General features: G+C 35.9%; 2 protein-coding genes across 4 annotated transcripts in view; one reads left to right on the forward strand and one right to left on the reverse strand.

The window, feature by feature from the left end:
• Positions 1-6,010: 6,010 nt before the first annotated feature.
• Positions 6,011-23,687, reverse strand: LOC118892052. Its single transcript, XM_036846088.1, has 4 exons — positions 23,662-23,687; positions 8,558-8,641; positions 7,966-8,291; positions 6,011-7,874 (listed from the first exon to the last, which is right to left on the reverse strand). The coding sequence occupies exons 1-4, from the start codon at positions 23,685-23,687 to the stop codon at positions 7,297-7,299; spliced, it is 1,014 nt and encodes a 337-aa protein (XP_036701983.1). The 3' UTR covers positions 6,011-7,296.
• Positions 7,853-24,129, forward strand: part of NIPBL (NIPBL cohesin loading factor) — a 207,821-nt gene continuing 191,544 nt past the window's right edge. For 2 of the 3 annotated variants that reach the window (XM_036846419.1, XM_036846417.1), the window contains exon 1: positions 7,853-8,278. The gene's annotated coding sequence lies outside the window, so the exon portion shown is untranslated. The remainder of the gene's footprint in view (positions 8,279-24,129) is intronic. The other variant, XM_036846418.1, reaches the window with a different exon arrangement.

A 24,129-nucleotide genomic window follows, 5' to 3' on the forward strand; every position in this document is an offset into this window, starting at 1 on the left:
TGGCTTCTCTTGTTGCGGAGCACGGGCTTCACTAGTTGTAGCTCACGGGCTTAGTTGCTCTGCAGCATGTGTGATCTTCCCAGACCAGGGATAGAACCCGTATCCCCTGCATTGGCAGTCGGATTCTTAACCACTGCTCCACCAGGGAAGTCCAGTTTATGCAATTCTAATAGCCCATATTTATAGCAACTTATGTGTAAAAGAAGCACATAATTAGTAGTAATACTGGTTGAATTCTTTTTTGGCACTAAAATGTCTCTGTGGCTGCTATTAGATGAATTTTACTTATTGGATATTATTGCTGTGATTAACTGATTTGACACCAGATGACAATATATAATGTCAGTATAATGTAGTATTATAAAAGAACTGACCTACAGAGGTTTACAATCTACCTTCTAGTACTCAATATTAAATGATTTGCTTCTAAGTGTCATCTCCTTGGATTCAATGGGCTGCATATTGAATTTCTATGACTATTCACATAATATTAATGAAATTAAGTCTTTCAACAAGATGTAAGACTTTTGTCTAGTTCATAATGAATACATGCTCCATGTCCTGTGGAGATAGTACGTGTTCAAGAAGTATATTTTTAGAATGAACAAACACATAAGTAAATATACCTATAGCTAAAATCTCCCTGAATCCATTGTCCTTCTATGCTTTGGACAGTATGTTTCCACAAACCTTACAATGAGTAAGTGGCTAGACTACCATTATTTAGTTTATTAAACTAAAATTGTTTGGGCCTTTAAATTTTTTAATTTTAATACAGTTTGCTAACATCCAGCTCTTACAATTTTACTTCAAATAATCATTCTATCAGGGATTTTGAGGTACTTAGAAGATATTAAATAAGCTGACAGTACAACTGTCATTTAGCTACTATATTCCTCCAAACATGTCATAACTCAAGGTATTACTTTTTGTTTTGTTTATAAAGGGTAATGGAAACAATTCTATTTTTCATTTTTAAAGTGAAAAATCACCTCATATTAATTCACTGTAATCATTCTTTATTAAAATTTATCCTGTTTTTTAGATTATCAAAGTACATACAATTTTAATGTAAGATCTATTTGTGCCAACTTGATCATTTTATAATGTGCCTATTAGAGACTAATTTCAGCTTTCAATAAAAATGGAATTATTAAGAAATGGTTTACTGTTACATCTAGTGAGTAATGCATCATGGCCCTAGGTACTATTTTCTTTGGTTTTCCATCTTAGGTTATAATACCGAGACATTTCCACTTTTATATTTCTACTTGAATTGCTTCTGCTTAATGGTTGATAAGCTTATCATTGCTTTGTTCTGATCCACCTAAGTTTCACCACCTATAGTAGAAAGAAAACCAATGTTAGTTTGCATATTTTACTCGTTTAGTTATTTATTTATTTATTTATTTATTTATGGCTGTGTTGGGTCTTCGTTTCTGTGCGAGGGCTTTCTCTAGTTGTGGCAAGTGGGGGCCACTCTTAATCGCGGTGTGCGGGCCTCTCATTATCGCGGCCTCTCTTGTTGGGGAGCACAGGCTCCAGACGCGCAGGCTCAGTAATTGTGGCTCAGGGGCCTAGTTGCTCCGCAGCATGTGGAATCTTCCCAGACCAGGGCTCGAACCTGTCTTCCCTGCATTGGCAGGCAGATTCTCAACCACTGCGCCACCAGGGAAGCCCCACTCATTTAGTTTTTAACATCTGTTTTTAAAGAATTCTCTTTTATGCTACACATTCTTCGCAGGGCTGCCCTTAACTTAAGCATAAGTGTTTTCTTTCAGTTTGCTTCCTGCAACGTAATTTTGACAGTTAGAATTGTCACCCTATCCACATCTGATACATTGGTAGCCTTCTTAGCCTTCTACTTGGCTTTTTGGTAGACTAAACTGAACAGCTGCCACAACTCACAACAGGAAGTCATGTGGTCTTTCTTTATACTCCTATCTTTCAGGACTGACTTGGCTCCCTCTGCTGGTTAGTAATATAATTCCTTTCTTAGTTCAATAGGGTACATATTTGTATTGGTGAAATATTTGGGGTAAATAAGCTTTGGTTCAATAATTGAGTTCGAGATTCTCATGTCAGTTCTCTAGAAAATTTTGTGTTTAGCTAAGGTTTTAATCAAACTAGGTCTTAAACATCTATAATCAAAAGGGAGCTGGTATCATATGTCTGAAAAAAACCTTTCATTGACGCTCATCAACATTACAATACAGAAATCTATACTGAAATAAGGTGAAATGGTAATGAAATGTTTAAATTTTTCAAAATGTCTAAATGTTATTAAAACATTTCAGTATAACATAATTCTCATTTTCTGTTTGGTACGTAGTTTTCATCCCACTGATCACAGTATATTGCCTCCCTTTTAATTCTATACACAATTCTCTCATTTTAAAATTTCCCCCTTTTAAATTCTGTACAGTTTTAAGTACATTTATTTAAATATAGATGAGCTAGGTGGCGAATGAAAGTTAACTATTTACTTAAATTTAAGAAATTATTATTTACTTTGGCTAGAGAGAAAAACCTTATTCAAAGTTTGTTATTTTTCAGGAGTTTCATTTTCAGGGAATAACTTGTTCTTATGATAATCACTTTGTGAAAGCAGCAGTTTGCTTTGCACTCCTATGACTAGTTAATATCTGTTTTGAGATTGAAGGGAAGGTGGGAAGAAACAGAAAAACATTTTTTGCCTTTTATTTATTATCTTGCTGTATTGGGCATCTGAGATTAGAAAATGTGCTACAACAAATCAGTAAGAAAATAGTGATGGACCTAAACACACCAAATTTAGCTCCACTAGGAAAATAATTCCTTCTCACAACTTCAACCAAATTTGATGTTTCCATTGATACATAGTTTATTACCTACCTCTTACCTTAAGATCACCTTTCTGTAACCAATATCAAACTTCTCTAAAATATCCTAGTGCCTCCTCTAAAATTCCTCACTATTTCATAGGCAATCAGAACTTTCTAGCATTTTTCTTTTTCATTTTCTAAGGGGGGAAGTAAAGGAAAATCTGAACGGTAGATAAAACACTACTTTTTCTGGCCTATACCCAGAATAAAAAATATATTTTACAAGGTAACCCAGCACATGCACACACATAAATGGAATGAATGTTTATAAATACAGACTTTACCATGTGTGATGTACTCTTAGATTTTCTATTCTTTCCTCTATTTCAAATAAAAAACGCTAGTCTCAACCCATTGAATTTATTTCATGACCCATAATGGTACATGACCCAGTTTTAAAACACTGGTCTAGAGGAGGTGCTTTGAAATGTGCATCATAAGCACCCCCTTCATACCTATTTTAGATGTTAAGTTTTTAATGGATTTTGTATTTTTCCTTCATTGATAAAATCTTTTTTTAAACAGTGCTGTTCCAGATTAGTTTAGTATTAAAATGCGTGTAGAGTTTAATTCTCTGGTTCACATTCAGCATATGCATAGGTTCCATTAAGATGAGGCTTTCATGATGATTTAATGACCCTAAATAATTTTATATTGAACTTATATTTCAGAAGTGCACTTTTTGAGTGCCCTACAGTAATGCAATGCACAGTGAAACTTGCAATGTAGTATAACACAGAACTAGTCACTTTGATCCAGGAACATAAGGCATAGCTACACAAAAATATAAACAACAATATAGGAAAGTCACAGGATTATAAATGGATAGCATGAATAATAAAATCTATGAATTTAGAGAAAATCCTTAATTAGAGGCGAGAAGGATTAATGAAAAGACAAAGCCTGTTCTCCAAGGCCAACATGAACTAAGTCATTCAGGGGAAAAACCATTCATTTCTATCATCTTAACAAAAATGGATAAGATATGTTGAATAACCTTCATAAACACTATCACAAATTTGATAAAGGTATTTACTTTGAGAACTTGAAATAGAAACATTTACAGACTATTTGATATTTTTGTAGCTCACCCTCAAATCAACATCTATAATTAATACTTTGTCAAAGTTTAAGATAAAAATCATCCTAAAAGTAACTTTAATTATCCGATATGTGAAATAAGTTTGGTAGTTTGAAATAAACTACGAAACGTATATACATTACATGTCTATTTTTTCAAAATCTGTTCCTATAGGTTAATTTTATCACTAACAAATGATAAAACTGGTAGACAAAATAATGAGAAGAAAATTATTTTCTAAAATTTTTTATTCCTATCATTTTATGGCAAATTGTATTTATCTTAAAAATATTTTCAATAAAAATAATTCATAATTTGCCAATTGTACCAATTCCTGTTGATGACATTCAGTAATTAATACTTAAAATCCGTTTTAAAATATTTTATTAAATCTTTTGCAGTTTATTGATCAAGAATACATACGGGAATATCCAGGAATCTCCTTGGCAAATAAAATGAGTAGTGCAACTCAGTACTTAAAGCAAGGAGGCAATATTAAGTCAGATTTAAGGTTTACTGGGCTACCCTACAAACTAAGAATTGATACATCAATGATCTAACAATGAAACATAAGCCCACCATAAATCAACTGATTTTGAACATAAAGGTTTTAAAATGTAAGAGCAAAATAAATAGATGGTGGTGAGGAAAATAATTATTAAGCAAACCCCCCACCCCAAAAAACAAACACCAAGAAACAAAGCAATGAAATAGAGAAAACACTAAGATTCTATTAATAGTCTACACAAGATCTCAACTTGGATACTTAAATTTAGGCAAGCAAAACACTAATTGATTTAATGGAGAAATATCCTGATATGCATTGAAACAATTTCATTAATTCTATGATTTGGAAAAAATTGGTATAAACAATATACAAGTTAAAACACTTAAAAGGCAGGGACCCTGTCTATTTTTAATTCACTAATGTTTAGGAGGTGCCTATTGTAAAGCTAATTATAGCACCTAGTTAAGTCCTTAGTAAATAAATGAGGGAAGAAACTAAAAAATATGTAAAATTTTAAATTAAATGCTACAATAATGCCAAGACTTTCGTTACCTGGACATGCAAAATTATCAGCTTACCAGTAACATTTAAGGAAGTATATAAGAAGATAATGGTGCTTCTTTAAGCAAATTGAAATATTAGTATTTTGAAAATGAACAAAAAACATATTCTGAACCACCCATATATTAAAGCTATTCTTTAAGATTAAAAGGTACACTTATAATGAACAAACGGATTTACTAAACAGTGTCTAATTAATTGTATTAATGGTTATAAAATACCTTTTCTTGTCCAAAAATTCCATACATGAAATATGATTATTTGTAATTATCACTGCCAAAGGCTTATAGCATAGTTGTTAGTTTCCTGGCATTTGTATTTTAATTTAAAAGCCCTGTTTATCCAACCACTAGAAAATAAAAATTCTCAATTTGTTTCAGTTTTCAAAAATCATTTATCAATTAATTTATTGGTATACCTGGTGCTTATCATAAAGTAAATGTAAATGAACAGCAAACTAAGAGGTGAATTAAAATATCCACACTAATAAGCCTGACCTCAGCATTCACTGAACCTTTTCTTCAGAAGGAAACTGTAAAAATAAATCTCACTAGCGTTTGCTTTGCTTGACAGCATAATTGAGTAGTAACCGAAGTAGCCATATGTGGTCCTTTAAGCCTCAGAAACACAGCACCTTTTGAATCTTTGTGCCGGGCACACATTTTGTGCCCGATAGATACTTGCTGAATGAACTTTTACAGTAGTGCTGGATTTGGGCTAAGCCAACCAAATTTTCGGACTTCAATTTAGTGATTAAATGATTAAACGTTTGCAAGAAAGAGGACAGACTGGATGAAGAACGCAGTTTGTCATTCAGGAAGAGAGCAAAGCTAACTGCCCCAGTACGCATACGATCATATAATCCAATAATGCACTGTCCTCTAGCAAACCCATTTACAGAAACCCAAAAACAAATAATTATCACAGTTTGTGGGCTTCTGGTGTTGTTGTGGACGGCTCTCAATGTCTAGAAGTAGTACCGTTTCCTAGAACTTTATAATAAACTTGCACTTTTTTCCCTAGGTTTTTTTTTTTCCCCCCACAAATCTTTCATAAAGTTCTCTGTAGTGTGTAAATATATACATATGTAAGGGACAGAGTTCAGAAACTGGTGTATGTGTGGGTGGGGTCAGGGCCCTTACAATCGTCATTCATTCATTAACCAAATATTAAGCATCTACTGTGTGTCAGGAATTATTTTCTCCACAAAACACCAGTGGAGAAAAAAAAACCTCGCCCTCCTAGAGCTTAACGTTATTCTGTCGGTTAAAACAGATAACGAGATAAACATGTAAGATATGTAGAACGCCTGAAGGATAAAAATGGGGAAAAGGGACCGGGAACTTGCAGTTTAAAGAGTGGCCACGGAGCCCCGAGGACACAGTTGAGCAAAATCCTGAAGGTGAGGCAGCAAACTCTGTGGTCCTTGGGGAAGGAGCCTGGCCCAAGGAAAAGCCAGGACAGACGTCTTGCCTGCAAGGCGGCCGAGGCAGCCTCCCCCCGCCCCACCGAGCGCACCGCCTTTAGGCCGCGGTCAAGGCTTTGGCTTTTACTCCCAGCTAAACAATGGCAGGGTCTAGAGTAAAGGAGTGACAAGATCTGATTTAGTCCTTCGAGTGATGTGAGGCAAAAGGAATAACCTGTGGGGAAAATTTTCCTGTTTACTTTCAGCGTACCGGTACATATGCATATATAATTAACATACCATTTAAGTAAACTCATGAAAATATAACACAAATTTCGTCCCGTTTGAGTAAAATTCGCTTACCTATGCACTTTTTACCTGAAGAAAAGCCCCCTTTTAATGTACAGAAGTAAACTTAATAGTGACCTGTACGGTAAAGTTATTTCACGTGTTTCAGTCAGAGACTACAGGAGGCTTGGAACTGTACACATAATCACATTTGTACTCCAGCCTTGGCCAGTACCTCACTGTTTCGAACGTAAAGGAAAACGAAGTCTGAAACCGGCTGGCCCCAGGCCCCCCCGCGGCCCGCACTCCGCCGGCTCTCCCCGCGTGCTCGGCTCCACCCATACCTAGAGGGGGGCGCGGACAGCTCCTCGCTCGAACAGCGTCGCCTACAGGCCCTTCTCCCGACTGCTAGGCAAGAGCCAAAACCACCGGCAACAAAATGCAAGACCAGAAAAGACCACATATTTCCAGAAATATATGCATCACAAACATGGTTCCATTTCAGTCCAGCTGAGAATCTTCGTCTCCTCCACGCGTTGCGTTCTCACTCCTCAGAAATAATGCAGAGACGGGCCTAAAGTCTGGCCTCTCAAAAGGAGAGAAAGGTGTACAATACGATACATCCATCCACCCGGCTGCAGGGACACCATTTAAAAAATGCTCGGTCGCCGTCGGATCGCGGGCGTCCTCTACGTGGCCGCCCCGAGCTCGGCTCCCGAGAGCTAAAGACGAGCAGCTGGGGCGGCGTGCGCGGGCTGCGAGACGGTCCGGGCCTGAGCGCCCCCCACGCACGCGACCACCACCGAACTCGGGCCGCGCTCCGGTCGGCCTCCAGGAAAATAAAGACCGGGAAGACCCGGCCCGCCCGTGCCGCAGCGAAAACGCCGCTCCGCAGGATCGACACTAAAAGGCAACATCCACAGCCGCCCTGAGGAGAAGGGCGCAGAGAAGAGCCGCCGACGCCTCGCTGCCGGCCGCCGCCCGGCCCTGGGTGCGGCGCGGAGCGGAGCTGGCCGTGCGCTGTGGCGCAGCCGAAGACGCGAGCCGAAGTGGCGGCGGCGGCGCGGCGGTGGCGGAAGTGGAGTGGGGAAGAGGGGGTGGTTGTTAGTGTTTGGCGCCGGCGGAGGGAGTCATTCCTGCAGCTGCACTTCCGGTCGGCATTTTGTTCTGAGAGGGAGAGACGAAACGAGAGAGACACACACACAGGGCTCCTTCCCCCCCCGCCCTCCCCCCCCTCCCTCCGTCGGTACCGACTCACCCGACACCACCAAGCCGCAGGGAGGGACGCCCCCGCCGACTGGAGGATTGGTTCCCGGGCCGGCGGCGATGCCCCCCCGGTAGCTCGGGCCCCCGGTCGGGTGTTTGTGAGTGTTTCTATGTGGGAGAAGGAGGAGGAGGAGGAAGAAGAAGCAGCGATTTGTCTTCTCGGCTGGTCTCCCCCCGGCTCTACATGTTCCCCGCACTGAGGAGACGGAAGAGGAGCCGTAGCCACCCCCCCTCCCGGCCCGGATTATAGTCTCTCGCCACAGCGGCCTCGGCCTCCCCTTGGATTCAGACGCCGATTCGCCCAGGTAAATTCCTGCTCTTTATTTCGGCGGCGGCGGCGGCGGCGGCGCCAGGTCCTCAGCGTCTCTCCTCCTCGCTCCCCTCCCCGCCGTTTCCTTAGCGGCCCCAGGTCTCCTCCACGGGCGAGTCTAGAGTTCGCTCCTCTCTGGTGGCAGCCACCCTGGGTGGCGGTGGTTTGGTACCCTCTCCCGGCCGGCTCCGGTGGCGGGGACTGGGCTCCTGCCGGGCGGCCGGGGAGGCGTAGGCCCGGCGGAGAGTGCAGGCCGCGGGCCAGCGGAATCTACTTGAGCTCGGGGATTAGGAGAGCTTCGGGCTGAGCGGAGCTACTGCTGGTCGGTGACAGGCCTCGCCCGGGAGAAGAGCCGTAGCTAGTGAGGAGGCGGAAACAATACAACTAACAGCAAATGTGCCTTGACCGTCCCCATATTTACAACTTTCCTGGTCCGGGAGTGGGGAACGTCCCAGCGAAACAAACAACCCCCCTTCTTCCCCCTGTGACCCCATGAAGGGAGGAAGTAGTTTCAGTTAGTGAGACAAATGTAAATACTCAGACTCGGATCCAGTGGTAATTCTTTTCCTGTGTAAAACTTGTTTGGACGTTGGAAAGTTAATAAAGACTCATTTTCTTTTTAAAAAGAATTAAGTCGTCCACATGAATATTTCATATAGGAACCCGTAGTGTGGTAGACACTGCATATGACCCCCACCCACGCAAAGAGCTTTTATGTTGCTGTTTGACAGTGTGTTGCACATGGACTTTTTATTCAAAGACAAGTATAAAGTACTTGACAGGTTTACCCTGCCACTTTATATTTGTGTGCGTTGTATAAGGACAGTTTTAAACGATTATACGTAACACACTTAGGTACTTCCTGATCTAAACGTGTAGAAGCTTAAAAAAGATTTTTTAAATGTTCTGAGAATTGTGCTGAGATACAGGTACAACCAATTTTCTTTAGAAGGATAGAAATTAAGCTATGCTTAAAATCCCTGGGAGGTTAAAAAAAAATGTAGAAGGTGCCATCCTTTCATGTCTGGGCAGATCTTCTTGAGGTCCCAGGATTGTCATTGGCTGTTTGTGCCCATGATGTTTGACTGTGTAATGAGAGAGGTGTCATTTTAATAGGTCAAATGTATCTGTAAATGCTGGAGAAAAAGATCAGTTCTATCTTAAATTCTAGTTCGCAAGTAAGTTAAGTGTTTAGGTCTTGCTTATGGAGGCGTTGGTAATGTAGGTTGGCATAAGGGAAAAACCAATTTAAAAGTCCTCAGCCATACAAGTTGCACAGAAAAATAAATGTACCTGGGTTAGACTGTTTTGATAGTTTGTCTCATAGTCACTGAAGGAAAACTTTCATTGCTTAAAATGAAGCGACACTGATCAAAAAAGTCCCTTGTTTTATTAGTGGGTGTTAACATTGGTTCGAATTTTTTGTGTCTCATTGAATTATTATTGTCATTGTAGAATAAGTAACTTTTCTGAAGGTTGTTTTTGAGTTTGGCCCTCTGCTTAAAATAAATTGTTCCACATTTCCTGCAAACGTATGGATAAATGTTAAAAAGAGTGAAGTTAATATAGCTGTCACGTACGAGGCATGTTTTTAATGCTATAAATCCGTGTAGTAGTCAGTAGCGTGTCCGTGATTTGTATTGGTCAGGGAGCAGTTTGAATTTTAAAAAGCCTGAAGCTCCTGCTGAGCCCCAATCCCGGCCTCCCTCCCTCCCACTAATCTCCCATTCCTGTCTTTGTGCTGCCTGCTCCTGTTAGACACTGTTTGCTACAGGGCCTCAGGCCTACACTGGGTGGGGGGCACGCGAATGGGGGCTGGGGAAGGGGGGGGAAGAATACAGAAGGTAGGAACAGTTCACTTCTTAAGCGGAGGATTTGGGGGTGGGAGGCGGGGTAAGGGCTTCAATGTAAATGTTTAAAAGGCCCTTATATGAACCTGCGATTGTCTTTACAACTTTTATTTAAATAAAATACTGAGATGTATGTCAAGGGATGAACATACTTCTTCTAAAGGTAATGGAAAGAGGAGTTCTGCTTGCTTAGTTTTCATCAACAGGAACAACTTATCTTTAGCGTTTTATGTAGTTAAAGGGAGCTTCCTTACACAGATGTTTAAATCAGTATATTAGATATCTATTTATGTGACTGATTTTTTATTGTGACTTTGGAATTAAAGTGAATTAGTTCCTATCAGACCTTATTTTCCTAATTCTACATATTTAGTAATCTGTAAGTAATATAGGTTGTGTGATAGCTTTCGTTCAGATACCATAAATATTTCTTTAAATTACATTGAAAATATTTTTTGTTTAGTCCAAACCAATTAAATAGATTATTTTTAAAGGAGACATTGTGAAACTTGAGTAAAACCTAAACTTGAAGTTTACATTTTTGATAACTTAGTTGGAAGGAATAATTTGTGTTTCCCTAGAGATTATGAATAGTCTGCTCTACCTCCCCTGTATTGGTCGGGATAGTCACCAGTGGCTAATCTTGTATTTCCATTTTTTTTTTTTTTTTTAATTCAGCGAAAGGAAACAACTATAAATGTTCCAGAAATCTTATAATGCTGGTTATATTATAGGATAAATATTTTATAATATACTTAGAGGAAATTTCAACAGTATGGTTTATTGTTTCTTTTGAGTCTGCAGAGTTACCAGTAACTTATAATAATTACTTGAAAAGAAAGTAGTTTTAAAGTATATCATGAAAGTCTAGTAAATCAAATTAAAGTTGAATAGTAAATAATTACTTCTATTGTTTTGAGATGAGTATATTGGGTGCTTCCTTTTGAAAGCCATTCAACAAATTTGTTTACTAAAGTTATTCGAAAGCTTTTTGAACCTGTGCTACGGATCATTATAATACTGTCCACTTTTAAGAAGAAAAGAGTTATCTTCGAAGAAAGACTATCTCAGATTCTCTTTGGGGATGAAAAGTGAAAGTTTTCAGTATGGTAGTAAGCCTAGTTTTGGTTTTCTGCATAATGATCATTATTAAATTTCAAAAATATTATGAGCAAAGCTGTACCAATTCAAACATGAAGTTTTCTTTATTTGGAGCCAGGCTACCCAACTCAAACATGTATTTTCTAAGGCTTCCTAAACTAATTTCATATTTAATTTTTTGGTACCAATTCATCATCAAACTGCTATAGAAACATTTGAACCCATCTGTGTTATATTTTGACATACTCTATTGTGGTATTTTTACTCTCCCAAAATAAGGTGTAAAAATTAACAGTAAAGAGTAAATAAAAACTAAAGAGTTTGTGTTTTACACAGTTTCATTTAACTTTCCGCACTCTGTTGCTTATTAGGAAAAGCATAATTTGTAAGTAATTCTGAAATTTTTAAAATAATGTAAAATTTCAGTTTTATATAAAGTGACTGGGAAGACTGAGGTAAATAAAAATTCTTTTCATAGAAATGTAACTTCAATTCCGTTTATCACATTTATTTGCCATAAAACGAATAGGAAATTACTGACTAGGAACTTTATAGAAGCCTGGTAATTAAGTGTTTAGTTGACATCTTTAATATCCTGAGCATACTAAGTTGGCTTTGGTGGTAATGTATGGTCTTATGTAGCTTTTAAAAATCATTTAAAAATATACTTTTTGAACAAAGTTTTTTTCTATTTTTAGCAGGTGTCAATAATTATTCTCTGTATTTTTAAATTGGTCCTTTTTCAGGGTGACCTGAGTTCATTCATAAATATTCTCATTTCCCTGCAAGGTAAATGACCAGCATGATTTCCATTTTTTGATAAAAAACTCAGAGGCCACATGATTTGTAGAGATTCATGTAGTGACTCAGTGGGAGATTAGGTATTCTCTGACTCTTAATAGTTTCTTATTAGATTATGTTGCTTTAAGAAACCTGTGAGCTTTGGTCATGAAGCTAGGTATTGCTCAGTGCTGACACTGATACCATTTGTGATTTTTTCCAATTATCTGAGTCCAAGGTGCTTTTCTCATCTCCATAGAGATATGATACTTGTCTTTTGGTTGTATTTTCCTGGTATGAAAATAGTACTTTTACATTAGAAATCTTGACCTTGTGTGTATATATTTGGTGTTCAGGTGATTAAGTTTATTTACATATGTCCCTCTTCAGGAGTGTAAGTGAATTAACTGTATGTGTAGTAAATAATGACTCCTTAAAGTTTTATTCTTATTGTGTTTTTCAACTACTAGAGTGGAATTTTAGTGTTTCTATTTGATTTAAATGCAATTTTAAACACCAAATCTGCAGTCAGTTTTAATGAATTGAGTTTTGTCAGATTGCATTATGTTTTAAGGCAGGTTTCTTTCTATTCCCAAAGTGATATTACTAGGAGACATCATTTCTTGATACAGCATTGCCAGCTAGGTAAGATTTTGAGGGGTTATTATTTGCCAGGAATTGTGTTAACGTATGTATGACCCCCCCCAATATTATCTCATTTAATTCTGCTAACAGGCTCATGAAATAGAAACAATTATCATCCACAATTTACGGATGAAGAAACTGAGGCTGAAAATGTCAGAAAATTGTCTATTGTCTTATTAGTATGATCAGTCTGATTTATATTTGTTCTTAAGGACTTAGGATTCCACATTTCTAGTTTTAGTAAATTCTTAATATTATCCTTTAGTTGCTCAGTTGAATCAATACTTAAAAGTCAGGTAGTCAAGGAAATTATGTACTTTAGGCAAAGAACTAAAATAGAATCCAGACTATATATGCTATATATATTAATCATAATTTCAATAATTTTGAAGTCAGCACATCTTTACTATCTTACATTTTAATTTTGAGTTTGTTAATCTGAAGTTTTTACTTCTTTTAAGTTTTTTATATTGAGTTGAAACTGTCAAAGCATCTTTTTAGAAAGGGAAAATTGAGCTTTAGAGTAATTTTATTCGTAGAAATGTATATGACCAATTTGTATTGTAGTAGATGAATCTATAAATTAGTATGACTGGTACATTTTAAAAATTCCAGTATTTATATAGCCAAAGAATGTGGATCGTTTTGAAGTTCTCAGCTTGGGAAGTTGTGCACTTATTCCAGAGCTGTTGCCATTACATACACTTTTATGGGGATTCCTTTAGTGAATACCTTTATAGACCTTGAACTAGTATTTTTTTATCATCCTTAATGGCATACATTTATCTTCAGGGGTGAATTTGAATTTTAGAGACAGTAAAAAAGTAATTTAGAACTTAGTTTAGGAAAGCTAAGATTTAAGATCTCTTTTGTGTCAGGCTTTGTGTTGAGTACCTTACATTTGTAATATGTAATATTATTGAGTGATTCCCATGTGCCAAAAACTGTGCCAGGGGCTTTATATGGATTTTCTCAATTCTTCAAGGTATAGTATGAGTTTGGTTATATTTACTACTCTAAGATATTTGAGAAAACTGAAATATAGAATGATTAAGTGACTAAGGTCCCACAGCTAACAAGTGGAAGAAAGTGGAGAAAGGACTCCAGAGTTGATGCTTCACCCACCAACCTTAACCACTATACTGATTATCATGATTACCTCCCAACTATCCAATGAGGTTAGTGATAATGTTCTCGTTTTACAGACAAGGAAGTTGAAGCTCATCATGTTTAATAACCTGTCCAAGGTGGCAAATCTAGACAGTGTTAGAGATAGGATCCCAACTCAAATATGTCTAATTCTAAAACTTCTATTCTTTCCATTCTACCACTCTGTCTCTTCAAGATTTATAATACTTTTTTTTGTTTGTTTTTTTGATAAAAAGAGTAGGCTTGATTATAAAGTAGTGAGACTTGTTTTTCTTGTGTGGCTTATAAAGCGATCCTATGGCTTAAAAAGAGGAATTCTAAAGTTTTTTGGTCAGTTATAGCTGATTCATTATCTGATTACAGTCTTTTAAAACATACCTTGTTAACTTTACACTATATAAAATATACAAAATGTTTCTATGTACAGATGTACATTTAAATAGAATATTGACGTTAAATATAATGCATGCTGTATTTTTTGAAAGTGTGGAAGAGCCACTTTATTTTCATAATATTGTGATTCTTGAATTATTTTTTATAAAAACGTTAAGCATTAAAAAATATGCTCAAGAATACACTAAATTTTTAACATAATTAATGTAGGTAAATTTTTTTGCCATCTTACGTGTGTGTAACATCATTTAATATGATATAGCAAACTCTTAAAATTTTCTTTTGTATGTATTTGCCTTTTGGCAGAAAGGAAAAACTTTAACAGGATGGAAAAGCATAGAATTAGCAACATTGATTAATTTATTTATTAAAATAATTTTGTATACTTTTACCTCTTCTGAGAAATTCAGAAGCTGTGACATAATTTTGAAATACTGGATTCCTTTTCGTTACAATGAACACATTTGGGTCACTTATAATCTCAATTCTTTAGTCTTGTGCCAATAAAATGCATATGTACTTCACAAGTACTGTTTTTTAAAAATAGTCACTGATTCTAGATACCTTAAAAACTAACAGTGCTTGAAACACTGATGAATTATTAAAACTCAAACTATAGTTTACTGTAAAAATATTAATATTTATGATGATTTATTTAATTTTTTTATTTACAAACAAACAAGTCCTTGAAATTAGTCCTAGTAAGGAAATAGGAGTTTTTCAACACTGAGTTTTCTCAACACTGCTACTTGGCAACCCTTTCAGGATTTTATTTTATTTGTTCTTTTGCTTGGTTTTTTCCTATATTTGCTATGTTTTATTTTATTTGTTTTTTTTTTTTAATTGAAGTATAGTTGATTCACAATATTGTGTTAGTTTTAGGTGTACAGCATATTGATTCAGTAGTTTTGCAGATTATATTCCATTATAGGTTATTATAAGATAATGGGTATAATTCGCTGTGCTATCCTGTATATCCTTGTTGCTTATCTATTTTAACCCTTTCAGGATTTTAAAATCTGCTTTTAGTGTTCTTTGTCTGATAAGATTGCCAGTTTCTACCTAAAGAAATTGATGATCTGAGTATAGGCTATACATAATTTAGTTTTTCTTTGGTAATGACCAAATTGAAATTTTACATGGGTATATGTTGGCCCTAACTCCCATTAAAAAAAAGTACTATTCTTAAAAAATTGTTGCACATAACGTAATCTTTTTCCCAGGGTTCTGCCTATGTCTCAGAAAACTCTTAAGGTTGAAAGTTGAAATGTAATGGCCTAAAAGCTACTGTTATCATTTTTTTCCCTTTGAGAAAAGAATTAAGAATCCAGTATTCATGCTGTAATCTACTCCAAGTTATCCTGAAAGACATATATGTAGACATATGAAAGACATATGTAATATTTCCATCACCCCCAAAAGTTCCCTTATATCCTTTTGTAATCAGTTTCCTACCCCTAGTCTAGCCTCTGACAGCCAGATCTAATTTCTGTCCCTATAGTTGTGTATTTTCTAGAATGTCACATAAATGGAATCATATAAGCTTCCGTGTCTGGTTTCTTTCACTTAGCATAAGGCTTTTGAGATCCATCCATGTTGTTGCCTGTATTAGTAGTTTGTTGGTATCTGAATTTTGAAATTGAATTTGATATACTCTTTAACTTTGGTACTACCCTGTCAAAAAATACTTTGAACGGTTTTAGATATTTGTCTCAGATTTTGCAGCTGCTTTATTATTGGACATAATTTTACTTGCCCATGTTTACCCCTCAACTCCAAAAATCTTGTAATTTACATTACTGTTGAGTGGCATGCATTTATACTAGTTAATTCTGTTAGGTTAGATGCTCTACCAAGTAGGTAAAATAGACATTGCCCTCTTTTTCATCATAATTAAAATAGGTAGCATCATGTATTTTGAACATACAGCACATAGAAACTGGAACAATGGTGCAGTGATAACTTATCCAGAAATTGAGTTTACACTTTAGTATAAAATTGCTGTTTATACTAAAAATAGAGCATAGGTTATAGTGAAGAACAGTCATTGCTTCTCCTCTAATGCTTAAAGTTAGAGAAGTAGTGCTATTTACTGAAAGTTGGGGCAGATAATGATGAAAAAGAGTTATTTTATTTGACCACCTATTTTGTTCCCCCTCCCTCCTCCCTTTTTGAAACCGCTTTCTCTCTTGGGTTCAAGGATATCAGTCTCTCATTTGTAGACTCTTTTTGCTAGCTCTTCCATCTCTGCCCACTCCTTAAATATTGGTATTCCCAGGGTGGTTCTTCAACCTTCATTCTGTTCTCTCTTCCTATTGATTTAATCTATTCATTTGACTTTTTTTACATGCTGATGACTCACATATCTATCTCCAGAATATAATTCTCTTCTGAGACAGATCCAGCTGTCTCACCAGGCACCTCCTGATGTCCCATAAATACTATAAATTCAAAAGTAGTGTAGAAATCTGAACTCATCTGTCAGTTCTTCCCTAACCTTATCCCCTCCCACTCAAAAAGAAAAACTATTCTTAGAACTATGTGAAGTAGGTTAATGTTCCCATCATTAACTCAAGTTGCCTAAACTAGAAACTTGGTGATAATGCTTGACCCTTCTTCTTTAGTGTATCTCCAAACGAGTTGTTTACCCAGTTGTTTACCCATTCATAGCACCTCCCTGAATATCACTTGAATCCATCCCTCCTTTACAGTTTGATTCTGAGAGTGGGCTTGTACGTACAGCTTGTTGGATGGAATAACTTATAGCATTTTAAGAAAGATTTAGAGGTAATTGTGAAAGATGTATTTAGTGTTAGGATACGTTTTGCTTATATGCTTGGGCTCTGATGTTTAAAATTAAGGTGTAACTTTCAGTACCTTTCATGTTTTATAGCTTAAATGTCAATGTCTTCTGTACCCATTTCCATATCTAAAATCCAGAACTTCTTACTTTAGAGCCCAGTGTATCAAGTAGAACAGTTTGAACTCAGTCTTCTTTCCATACCTTACTTTTAGAGCACTACATTTCATGGATGTGTACGTTCATTTAAATACTGCATGTTTATGTGTTCAGGGGCAGAGTCTGAATTGAGAAGAAAATGAGAATGTAGGAGCAAAGGAAGGCTTTTTAATTGACTTTCCTGTACTGTGGAAGCAACTTTACTTGAATAACATTTTCATTTTTATTGCAGGTAACAAAACTAAAGAAGCAAATGCAGTGGGGATATGATACTGTTCAGTTGCTAGGCATGCAAACATTTTTAATGGCAAGAGTCACATATACTGTAGCTGTATTACTTGTTTGTGAGTTTGGAAGTTGTTGCTCATGGTTTTGTATAACCTTGCAATGTTTCTTCCTTAGAATAAGTTATCTCCTTATTCCCCAGTTTTAACAGAAGGGTATGCTTAGAGTTACTGATTTAAATAACCCTAAGTATCTCTTGTGAAGGGCATCTTAAAATGTGATGCTATCTTGAAAAATGAAGTAAACATTTTCTTCACTGTATCTAGAATTTATAACTAAAGAAATAATAGGTGCTGTATTTTGTTCTAGTGCTAATTGCCATGTTTTTGAGAAAATGGGATCAATCCAAAGGCTGTTTACAAAGACTGACCAAGAACCTTGCCTAGTTATTGCGTTGTGGTGGCTTGCACATAGTAAGCATTCAACGAACAATTGTTGAATACATGAATTTGAATTATATTTTAGTTTTGAGATATAAGACTGATTGGAGTGACAGAAGATAGGTGGGGCTTGCTAAATATTAAGCAAATTTGATAGAAGAAAGGGAACACTGAGCCCGTAAAAGGTAGGACAGCCTTTAAAGCAAAGAATTGTGTAATTTAACTACTTGTATTTGGACAATTAGGTTTGTTTAGCTGGATAAGAGGAAGATCTATGTACAGAAGTGTTTTTGAATTCTTTCTATTCTTTTATTCCCACTCCAGTTTTGCTTCTGATTTCAAGTATTAGCTCTGGGCTTCCATCTTCAGTGGTAAGGGACAATGTAATAGGCTCAGAGATAAAATGACCTGCATAATCCAGATATGCATAGTAGGACATGGAAGGTGTTGGTGGGAAAGGGAGAGAGATATTATAGTTCTTCAATCGTTTCCAGTTATTCATGGTTTTTAGCTTATGTCAAAGTGCCATTGTCCTCAGTATTGAGATGAGGGGGCCTGAACACTAGAATTTAAAACAACTTAGAGATTACAACATGCTTGTTACTATGCTACCTCGATGTTGAGCCATGTTGCCACCTATGCTAATTATCATATGGTTTTAGTGATTCTGTTTTCAACTAGACGATAGCCACCAAAATTCTAATGTTCTTTATAAAAATTTCATACTTTAGCAACTCTCCATTCCCTTAGTTTTCTTGGGAACCAAAACTACTTATAGTTTGCTGGTATGTTAGGTAAGGCTAAATTGTGGGATTTAGAGCTTAAAAAATTTTAAGAATCTCAAAGCTAAAGCTTTTCCCTCTCTTTTTTCCTTTAATTATAGAAGCAGTATGGAAAAAAACCGCATGCTATTTGGAAAATAGGAAAAATATATATATAATCTCATATTTTATGTTTTTCCCTACTAGGTTTTTAATAAAAATATTTATATGAATGTAATTATGGTTAAATATGTATTTATGGTATAAATATATGTACCTAGTCCTGTTTTCTCTTAAGGTTTTATCATAAAGATATTCCTAATTTTTTATATAGTGTTCATAAATATTTAAAATGTTACCCAACATTTTGTCAGTGGATGAACCGTAATTTTCTTAGTATTCTATTTCGGACATTTTACTTGCTGTCACTTCTTTCTGTACGAAAATGAGGCAGTGGAACATCTTTATATGTATAGTTTTTTTCCCCCTTTGGGGGCTTTATTCATTTAGAGTAGAATTCCGTTAGTGGTAGTTAGGCCAAAAGGTTTGAACCTTTCTGTGGCACCTAATATGTATTTCCAAAAATAGTTTTACCCTTCCATAATCTTTATTTTCATTCGCGTCTTAATTCATTCAGTGAATTCATTTCTTTCCTATGATGCACCTTTCCTATTAAGATTATTCTTAGGTCATTTAAATGCTCATCTTCTCCACTGTTGTGGCTGTGGTCTCTTTTCAATATATTTTTGAACTTCTTCATAATAAAAATAATGGGTTTTTCAAACTGGGTATATCATTTGGAGGTATTATATAGTGAAATTAGCATAGGATCTAGTCTGAACTAGCTACTAGCCAAGTGACATTTAGACCAGTCATTAAGCCCATTTCTTCAGCTGTAAACTGAAGGAGTTCTCAGGTTTCAGGATTTTTGTGGACTAATAAAAACACAAAACAAAGGGGAAAAAAAGGAATTTAGATAAATGAAAGAAGAGAGTAGATAGGTCCTAGAGATACAGTTATAGTTAAGGGATCATCAGTCTTTTATCTGCAGAAAAGTAGTAGGTAGATTTTAGATTGGAACGTATGAAAAAGAAAAATCAGTTTTTTGGTAGGTCCTATTACTTAGACTTAATATTTGAGATATGAAACATCTAGTGTGATGTAGACTTGGCTGTGATCTCACATTCATTCTCTTGTTCATCAAACATCAAGTGTTTCCTTTATCTCAGGAACTATAAGGCATTACAAGTGGTGAAATAAAATATTTCACTCTTGCCTTCAAGGATCTTACAGTCTAATAATAGACAGATAAATAAAGATTTTGTTACAATACCAAGATTAACAAAAAAGATACAGTAGGAGCACTGAGGGGGATCACCTAATTTAGACTAGAGATGGTGTATAAAGTAAGTTTAGAAGGCCATTAATTAGACTTGGGAGTCTGGGGCAACAGTTTGATTTTGGAAACTGCAGATGCTTTGATTATTGGAGCATAGGGCTGGAAAAGGAGCGTGCCAAAAATATTTGAAGCTACAGAGAGGGGCAGGGTCCAGATTATGAAGGAATGTATATGCCTTTAAGAATTCTGCATTGGCTTCTGAGTTGAGGATTGATTCTCAGTTTCATATTTCTGGGACTTGAAGTATGAAAGTTCCATTCACTAAAGATCAGGAATATAAGAGGAGAAGGTTATAAGAATTGGAAGATGGGGTTGTAGAGGAAGGGAAGGAGATGATATTACAGTTTTAAGCATGTCAGTGGGACATTCAGGTTTGTGGTAGATATGAGAGTCTCAATACTTCAGAGCTGAGAAGACATTAGGCTTTTCTTTGGCAAAGTCATAATTATGTATTGGTCTATTAGGAAATTATTTTTATGAGGACATTTCTAAATCTTTGTAGACTTTTAAAAAGGATATGTAAAATTTAAGTTTAAAACCATGTTGAAATCCTAGAATTTCTTTTATTACCTTAACTGAGAATATCCAAGGCAATATTCAATTTATTATTATAGTTCTCGTATAGATATACAAATTAGAATTAGCATATAGCTTTTATTTATTTTATTTATTTTTTAACATCTTTATTGGAGTATAATTGCTTTACAATGGTGTGTTAGTTTCTGCTTTATAACAAAGTGAATCAGCTATACATATACATATATCCCCATATCTCTTCCCTCTTGTGTCTCCCTCCCTCCCACCCTCCCTATCCCACCCCTCTAGGTGGTCACAAAGCACCGAGCTGATCTCCCTGTGCTATGTGCCTGCGTCCCACTAGCTATCGGTTTTACATTTGGTAGTGTATATATGTCCATGACACTCTCTCACTTCATCCCAGCTTACCCTTCCCCCTCCCCGTGTCCTCAAGTCCATTCTCTAGTAGGTCCACATCTTTATTCCCGTCCTGCCCCAAGGTTCTTCATGACCTTGTTTTTTAGATTCCATATATGTGTGTTAGCATACGATATTTGTTTTTCTCTTTCTGACTTACTAGCATATAGCTTTTAAAGCCAACATAAGTTGAATAACTTTTGGCTGCTTAATAAGAATACAGTCTACCAAACACTGTATCACTTTTCACATTTTGGATGGAATGGATATTAAAAAATTTAGTGACTTGGTCAAATTGTTGTAGATACTAATAGTTATTTGAAAATTTCTTTCAAGGCTGACCTAGAAGATCTCTCCAAACAGTCTTAAATCAGGGTTAAAAGTAGTATTTAAAAAAAAATCTTACTTGGTTTAAATTACCAGAAGATAATAATACCGTTTCTTCTTATGGCTTTGTTTTCCAGTATATTGACTATTACTATGAACTTAGGATAACAAAATGAATGTTCTTGTATGACTATTTTCTATTGTATAAGGCTGTTCATAGGGCCTTCCTGGTGTATTTGTCTATCCAACTTAATCTGAAGACTGCTTCTTTAGTTGGTTTTATACTAAATGCATACATATTATGAGATCTTTAGTGAGAGCTATGTTGCTTTGCTTATGAGGGGATTGTCTTTACAGATATAATTTAAGGCCTCCTTTTAGAATAATTAAATAAAAAATGAAAAGCAGTAGCTTTTCTGAAGTATTATATGCAGGAATAATTATGAAGGAATCAAACTGATTTATCAAAAATAATTTACCAGGTCAATATCAAAATGAAAATGAGTGCTTTCCTAGGATCTAAGTACATTTAAATAAATGTACTTTTTGGGTTTTTTTTTTTTTTGGATTAGCGAGGTGGCATGTCAGAATCACCTAGGGAACTTTTTCAAACTATAACCCTTTTATGGAGATGTAAGATAAGTTTTATAAGTTTCTCTATTAGCTAGTTCGTTAGTAATCATTCCACAAGAATTAATTGAATAACTGTTGTGCTGTCAGCAATGAATTCTAGGCATTTGATCATAGGAATTTTTTTCATCCTCGCTCTCAAAGTTTACATGGCTGCCTAAGAGATGCCTCTATTTTATTTATTTATTTTTTCTATTTCTATTTTATTTTTTTCTATTCTATAAAAATATCATCTGCGAGGCATAAAGGAGCAAGGAACCATGGTGAGCAGAGTTATTAATGACTTAAAATTAAAAATAGAGGTAGAATGGAGAGGTGTGTTGAATTCTGAAGAATGGAGTGGAGTTTCTGGTTATGAGAGAGAATGTAGTAGAATCGAGGAAAGAAGAGTAGCAGATACTACAAATGAATTTGGCAAAAGAATTAGTGAGAAAAATTGAAGTTAAAAACTCAAATACAAGTTAGCAACAGTACTTAGAATAAAATAAAAAATGATGAACTGACTGATCTGTTCGTAACGGTGGCTTATGTTTAAAAAGTTTACTCAAAAGTCAAAGTGCCTTATTTTGTATATGTTTGATATACACTCTTACAAAGTGATGTGTAAAATGCTTGGAACTGTGCTGTGCACTTACAGTAAGTCCTCAGCGAATATTTATTCTTTTTATTTGTTGACAGCTACCTTTCTAATTGGTGATTTGATGAAAAACGTACTTGTCAAGTATATTTCTAAATAAAAGTCTGCGAGTTTGTGACATAAATTATTAGGAAGGTATTGGATAAGAAACAAAAAGTTACCAAATCAACTCAAGTTCATCTGGTATTGAAATGTGGTAAGTACTTCACAATACAACTTGGCTATATACCCCAAATCAAGTGAAGTATCCCAAATAATAACTCTACTTATACAAGGAACTTGATTTAACTCATTCTGTTATCTAAAGTTAATTATGCCTCTAAAGGTATTGTACTATACTGCTGTGTATGGCAATATACATATATATACAATATATACAAATATATCCACTATATTTTGATAGCTCATTTTGTATTTTCCAGCTTCACACCTTTTAGTCAAAACATTTACCTCCTTTTCTCTCCATCTATCCAAATCCTACCTTCTTTCTATAAAGTTCTTAGGGGTTTTGGGTAGTAATGGAGAGAGGTAGCATATTAGAGTCACCTGGGGTTTTTGTGGGTTTTTTTTTTTTTTCCCCAAGCTTACATTTTCTCTCTTTGCTCTTGCCCCAGTTCATGTGATCTCTTCCTTTTCTAATACATACCTGTGTGTAGGAGTTAGTAATGTAAGTTATATGCTGACTCATCACATTTTCGTATTGTATATCAAGCTACGGCTTATTTTGTTTCGTTTTCACATTATATTATCAATCAGATTATAAACTCTTTGAGGGCAGGATCTGCCTGTGGTACCTTATAAAGTGTCTTGCCTGGAGCAGGCTTTTAGCAAGTGTTTGCTGATAAGTGGCTCATCTGAACTAGTTTGAAAAGGTTTGGAAACTATTTCACATTCTTAAAAACCATAAAATTCACTCTTTTAAAGTGTACAGTGGTAAAAATTCAGTGGTTTTTAGTATATTCACAAAGTTGTACAACCATCATCACTATCTAGTTCCAGAACATTTTCATCCCCTGGAAAAGAAACCCCATACCCGTTAGCAGTCACTCTCCATTCTTCCCACAGCCTGCGGCAACCACTATCTACCTTCTGTTGCTATGGATTTCCTTATTCATATAAGTGAAATCATATAATGTGGCTTTTTTGTACCTGGCTGCTTTCACTTGGTCATCCATGTTGTAGCATGCATGAGTAGTTAACTGCTTTTTATGGCCAAATAATATTCCATTGTGTGGGTATACCACATTTTACTTAACCTTTTGTCAGTTGATGGACATTTGGGTTGTTTTCACCTTTTGGCTATTATGAATAAAGCTTCTGTGTTTTCAGTTCCCCTGAGCAGATACATAGGAATGGAATTTCTAGGTCATATGCTAACTGTATGTTTAACTCTTTGAGGAACTGCTAGACTGTTTTCCAAAGAGGCTACACGGTCTTTACATTTCCATTAACACTGAGGTTTACACTTTTTCTGCATCCTCTCTAATACTTGCTATTGTCTGAGTATAGCCATCCTAGTGGGTGTGCAGTGGTATCTCATTGTGGCTATGATTTTACTTTGGGCATCTTTTCATGTGCTTATTGGTCATTTATATATCTCTGGAGAAATGTTTATTC

The sequence above is a fragment of the Balaenoptera musculus genome, chromosome 3 (genome assembly GCF_009873245.2).
Source record: "Balaenoptera musculus isolate JJ_BM4_2016_0621 chromosome 3, mBalMus1.pri.v3, whole genome shotgun sequence".
Classification (NCBI taxonomy): Eukaryota; Metazoa; Chordata; class Mammalia; order Artiodactyla; family Balaenopteridae; genus Balaenoptera; species Balaenoptera musculus.

What these genes read in the sequence shown, in the direction of transcription:
- LOC118892052 (XM_036846088.1), bottom strand. Translation starts at nt 23,687, where the DNA reads ATGGATGACCAAGTGAAAGCAGCCAG. An exon ending in GACCAAGTGAAAGCAGCCAG is followed by an intron (nt 8,642 to 23,661) that starts GTACAAAAAAGC and finishes CCTCCTCACTAG; the next exon opens with CTACGGCTCTTCTCCCGGGC. An exon ending in CTCCTAATCCCCGAGCTCAA is followed by an intron (nt 8,292 to 8,557) that starts GTAGATTCCGCT and finishes GCCGAAATAAAG; the next exon opens with AGCAGGAATTTACCTGGGCG.